General features: G+C 47.1%; 1 protein-coding gene across 1 annotated transcript in view; it reads right to left on the minus strand.

Annotated features, from left to right (window-relative positions):
- reck (reversion-inducing-cysteine-rich protein with kazal motifs) overlaps positions 1-6,000 on the minus strand; it is an 87,313-nt gene that overhangs the window by 19,366 nt on the left and 61,947 nt on the right. The window contains exon 15 of the mRNA XM_042227444.1: positions 1,949-2,071. Coding sequence (XP_042083378.1) covers positions 1,949-2,071 — 123 coding nt within the window. The remainder of the gene's footprint in view (positions 1-1,948; positions 2,072-6,000) is intronic.

The raw sequence follows: 6,000 nt of genomic DNA on the forward strand, positions 1-6,000 counted from the left end.
TGATGAAGTTCAGATGGAAATAAATGTTATAATTTTATAAATGTACAAGCAGTAAGTGAGGCAGTTCGTAGGAATTGTATTTAATTATTTTTATTGTCTTTTTTTCCTTCAAGCCACATGATGCCCATTCAGGTGTGCAGAATTTTTGTGGTGAAAAATAGTCAGAAGCCACAACAGTTATGAAGAGGCTTTTATCAGGCTGTAAATTGCAAACTTTTCAAGGCTAAAAAATTGGTATTTTAAACCTTTGTTTAGTTTTGTGCTTTGACATTGGCTTCCTGTTGAGCTCTGGATGTTACTGCGTGGAATATTCTTGGACAAGTGTGATTTTTCTTTTCTTCAACACTGAATTTGGGGATAATCCATCGTACATGTCTAACATGTTTTAATAACCAACAACAGCCACTTTTATCTCTTATATTTAATAAATAATATTGCATTAACCTGCCTCTCTGTGAATCGCTACCTTATCGTGGTGGAGGGGTTTGTGTGTCCCAGGGATCCCAGGGGCTATGTTGTCTGGGGGCTTTTGCCCCCTGGTAGGGTCTCCCATGGCAAATTGGTCCTGGGTGAGGGACCAGACAAAGAGCGATTCAGAAGACCCTTATGAGAAAAACATCGAGGGAACAGTTTACCCTGCCCGGGATAGGGTTACCGGGGCCCCGCCCTGGAGCCAGGCCTGGGGAGGGTGCCCGAGGGCGAGCGTCTGGTGGCCGGGCCTTAGTCCGGCCGGGCACAGCCCGAAAGAGGGACATGGGCCCATCCTCCTGCAGGCCCACCACCCGCAGGAGGCGCCATAGGGGTCGGGTGCATTGCGGAGGCCCTGGCGGACTGACCCCCGGCTGCCAAGACTGGCAATAGGGACATGGAATGTCACCTCTCTGGTGGGGAAGGAGCCTGAGTTAGTGCGTGAGGTTGAGAGGTACCGGCTAGATATAGTCGGGCTCACCTCTACGCATGGCTTGGGCTCTGGAACCAGTCTCCTGGAGAGGGGCTGGACTCTGTCTCAGTCTGGAGTTGCCCCTGGTGAGAGGCGGCGGGCTGGGGTGGGTATTCTAATATCCCCTCGGCTTGCTGCCGGTACGTTGGGGTTTTTCCCGGTGGATGAGAGGGTTTGTTCCCTGCGCCTTAGGGTCGGGGAACGGGTCCTGACTGTCATCTGCGCTTATGCGCCGAGTGGCAGTTCAGAGTACCCAGCCTACTTAGAGTCCCTGGGTGGGGTGCTGGAAGGTGCTCCACCTGGAGACTCTGTTGTTTCCTCTGGGAGACTTCAATGCTCATCGTGGGTAACGACAGGAGACCTGGAGGGGCGTATTGGGAGGAATGGCCTCCCTGATCTGAACCCGAGCGGTGCTTTGTTATTGGACTTCTGTGCTAATCACAGTTTGGCCATAACGAACACCCTGTTCAACATAAGAGTGTCCATAAGTGCACGTGGCACCAGGACGCTCTAGGCCGTAGGTCGATGATCGATTTTGTAATCGTATCACCAGACCTGCGACCATATGTTCTGGACACTCGGGTAAAGAGAGGGGCTGAGCTGTCAACTGATCACCACCTGGTGTCTAGCTGATCCGGGAGGGGCTCAGAGTAGAGCAGCTGCTGCTCCACATCGAAAGGAGCCAGCTGAGGTGGTTCGGGCATCTGACAAGGATGCCCCCTGGGCGCCTCCTGGGTGAGGTGTTCCAGGCATGTCCCACCGGGAGGAGGCCCCGGGGCAGACCCAGGACACGCTGGAGAGATTATATCTCTCGGCTGGCCTGGGAACGCCTTGGTGTTCCCCCGGATAAGCTGGAGGAGGTGGCTGGGGAGAGGGAGGTCTGGGCTCTCTTGCTTAGGCTGCTGCCCCCGCGACCCGGCCCCGGATAAAGCGGATGAAGATGGATGGATGGATGGATTAACCTGTAGTTCATTATCAGAAATGTCCAAACTCTATTGAAACACTAACCAGTAAAGTGTCGATGACTGTCATCTGTGTATCCAGAGCTGAGACACTCTTTAGTGGAGCAGACGGTCTCACCAGCGAAGCAGTAACAGTTGTGGCAGTCGGTCTTGAAAGACGTCCCATGGCCTGTCGGTAACACATATCGACCAAAAACATGTTAGAAAGTTGCTGAACTGAATGTGCAAGATTCATCGCTCGGATTTCACAGTGTAACCACAACCAGGAGTTCAGTTACATTAATAGTGTATCTGTAGTACCCATTGCTACCAGTGACACTTGGAATAAGTCAACAGCACTCACCAACTCATCACTGTGCTCAGACCGTAGACTGAAGTGCATTATTGTAGAGCTGGGCGATATAAGATTTTTTCATATCACGATATGTTTTTTTCATTTCAGGCGATAACGATATCTATCACGATATAAGCCAAATAACTATATTTGTAAGATTTAAATGTGCCGTTGCTCACAAGTAAAATGTGAAATAATCAGCAGCTTGTTTTTATTTAAATATTTATTTCCCATAATAAGTTCAACAGGGTAGATGTACTTAAGGAACATGAGACTTTTTCAGATAAATAAAGGCAAATATTGCAAACTACACAAAAGGCAGCCGCTAAAGCGTTTAAGTTTCAAAATAGAACAAACGAAACAGACTAAATTGTCAATTCCACTTAGAAACAAAATATTAATTCTAAAAATAAATCTTAGTTTGTTTTACAGAAGAACAGACAAAATTGACTAACTTTTGTCAATATCAAGAGATTGAGCATGCACCGGTTTATTGTATTTCCAGACTTGCTTTCGGCACAATTTACAGTGCGCGTACTCTGTTTTTTGTCAGACTTGAAATAGCCGAAATACCTTCACACTACGGAACTTCTATGGCTCTTCCGTTCGACAATCTCTCCGGCGTTGGAACCATCATCTGTTTTCTCTTCGGTAACCTTCGGTCACGCTCTCGGTTGATTTTTCTCTAGTCGGCACACTCATTTCTCCACGCGGCTGGCTGCTTCCCAAACAAATACACATGTGCGGCTTGGCACTTGTGCTGTACGTAACAAGTCACGTGACGTGACGCTGCGGCTGTGATTGGTTCGGCTCTGCGCTACTTAATTTGGATTGGCTGTTCTTTTTTTTTTTTTTAAGAGGACAAGAGCGGCGAGGTCTATCGCAATAGACACTGTACAGACAGTCGCACTCCCCAAACATACTCTATATCCCAGGTCCAGGTACCCCCGCCCTCAGAGGGGCAAGTCGCACCTAGACCCAGGAGATGTAACCCTTCTCTCTGGGGTGGAGGCAAGCGGACCACCCTCCTTATCTGCAGTAGCAGGGAGGCCCCGCATCCCAGACCCCAGTCTGACGGCCAGCACCTCCTCCCAGCCCCCCAGCCCTGACGGCTAACAGAACCGGGGTGAGTGAAGACCCTCAAACCTCCCTACGCCCGCTCATATGTAGTGTTGCTGTGTGCTGTTCTAAAGTGCATTTAAAACACAGGAGAGCATGGTACTAGCTTCCTCTCAGAGAGCAGCACGGCTCCTCCCGAAAACCCTTAGTGTCTATAATGCATTTAAAATTGAGGGTAGGGCACCAGCGCCAGAGGTGGGTTGGAGTACACCGACCATCCTCTGGATGCTGTAAAACGTGCCCACCCCCAAGGCCCTATATGTATGTGTTATGTGAGAGTGTGAGTAATGTGGATGTCTAGGTTGCAGAATAAAATTGAGGCACAGGCGGCCAGAAGGGGACAGAGGGGGAGTGCCTCCCCTGCACCCTGGTGACATACCTGCACCCCAAGCCCTGCGTGTGTGGGTGGGTGTGGTAGAGCGGGAATAGGGAGGCAGCTGAGGATGGGGAGGGAAGAAAGGGAGGGGCAAGCGGCCCCTCCCTGGGGCCAGCTCCCCCGCTGACCCCAGTAGGCACCCTCACACTCTGGAACCCACCAGGGCAAGGGGGCCCAGGCCCATCCGGTCCGGGGCCCGCAGCAGCAGCACCGCCCAGCCCCACAGAGTCCGGGGCAGCCCACCCGACTACACCCCAGAGAAAACTGCACCCACCCCATCATCCAATCATCTCCCAAATTACACAAGACAATAGACACCCAGGTTGAGTTCATTCTCCACCTCTCCTATATCTCTCCCCCCACCTGCAGAGTGAGCTCCTGTAGTGAGGAGACCACCTGCAAAGATATGACAACCTCCCCACCAGTTAGAGAGCCCCCTAGTTGGGCCGATGCACCTGAGGTGCATGTCAAAAGTGAATGTCACTCAGTTTGGCTCTTGCAAATAATTAGTAATGTTCTTAAATGTTAAACACCACTAAAAACAACCCTTATCTCTTTAATTATTTTGGTGAAAAGTGACTTTAATTCATGTTGAAATAAGGCTACAACATTACAATACTTTCCAGAAGCACTGTATCACACATTTATTGGGAATATATAGTCCAGGTATACCTGATGAAGTTCAGATGGAAATAAATGTTATAATTTTATAAATGTACAAGCAGTAAGTGAGGCAGTTCGTAGGAATTGTATTTAATTATTTTTATTGTCTTTTTTTCCTTCAAGCCACATGATGCCCATTCAGGTGTGCAGAATTTTTGTGGTGAAAAATAGTCAGAAGCCACAACAGTTATGAAGAGGCTTTTATCAGGCTGTAAATTGCAAACTTTTCAAGGCTAAAAAATTGGTATTTTAAACCTTTGTTTAGTTTTGTGCTTTGACATTGGCTTCCTGTTGAGCTCTGGATAGTCTAATTTTTCTATCGAGAAAAAGTTATTTCGCAATACATATCGTTATCGTTCTATCGCCCAGCTTTACATTATTGTAACCTTATGTTTGCATTCTAACGCGTTCAACACTGAACTTTGTATAAGTTAGTAACATTAACATGAATGACAATTAACACTGCTAATTAGTAGTAAGCAGACGTGGAAAGTAACTAAGTAAAAATATTTCATTACTGTACTTTAGCAGAATTTTCAGGTATGTGTACTTTACTTCAGTAGTTCTGATAACTTTGTACTTTTACTTCCTACATTTTCAAACAAATATCTGTACTTTGTAGTCCTTGGAGTACACATTGACAATAAACTGGACTGGGCTAAAAACACCACAGCACTTTACAGGAAGGGCCAGAGTCGTCTCTATTTTTTGAGGCGACTGAGGTCCTTCAACATCTGCCAGAAAATGCTGAGGATTTTCTATGAGTCTGTTGTGGCCAGTGCGATCCTCTATGCTGTTGCATGCTGGGGGAGCAGGCTGAGGGTCGCAGATGCCAACAGACTTAATAAACTAATCCGTAAGGCCAGCAATGTTGTGGGGATGGAGCTGGACTCCCTCAAGGTGGTGTCGGAGAGGCGGATGCTGTCCAAGATAAAGACAATGTTGGATAACACCTCCCACCCACTCCATGACATGCTGGTCAGTCACAGGAGCCGTTCAGTGAGAGACTGAGATTACCCATGATGCACCACTGAACGACACAGGAAATCTTTCCTGCCTGTGGCTCCCTGTACAACGCATCCACTTAACACACTGTTTGCTGCTACAACTACACATGTTTCTTTTCCAGCTATTTATTTATGAGTGACTTATGTATGTATTGTATATATGTATATATTGTACTATTCTTAGTTAGCGTATTGTCTGTCTTGTCTTAATGTTGGTTTATAATGGAGCACTGTAACAAAAAATAATTTCCCCCAGGGATCAATAAAGTATTCTGATTCTGATTCTGATTACATTTTCAAAACAGGCTGGTTACCTTAGGTTTAATGAATTCTAAGTTATTATTTCGTTGCTGTGGGCCTTCATACATCGAACCGATTTGAGCCTAAACACCAGGGGATGTTGCATGAAAAGAGATGACATGTGCCAAAGCCAGGGGTTAAAGTGGCAGTGTAGCTAGCCCTACAGAAGGCAAGCATAAAGTGACTGATGCTTTTTAAGTAGCAGGTCATTTCAAATGCAGCTTTTCTATCAGCAAACTCACAAACTGTTTGTGTTGTCTTCACAAGGAGAGAGAAGAATGAGGGCTAACTTTACTCTC

The sequence above is a fragment of the Haplochromis burtoni genome, unplaced genomic scaffold (genome assembly GCF_018398535.1).
Source record: "Haplochromis burtoni strain Fernald_Lab_line unplaced genomic scaffold, NCSU_Asbu1 Contig_261, whole genome shotgun sequence".
In the NCBI taxonomy this organism is placed as follows: Eukaryota; Metazoa; Chordata; class Actinopteri; order Cichliformes; family Cichlidae; genus Haplochromis; species Haplochromis burtoni.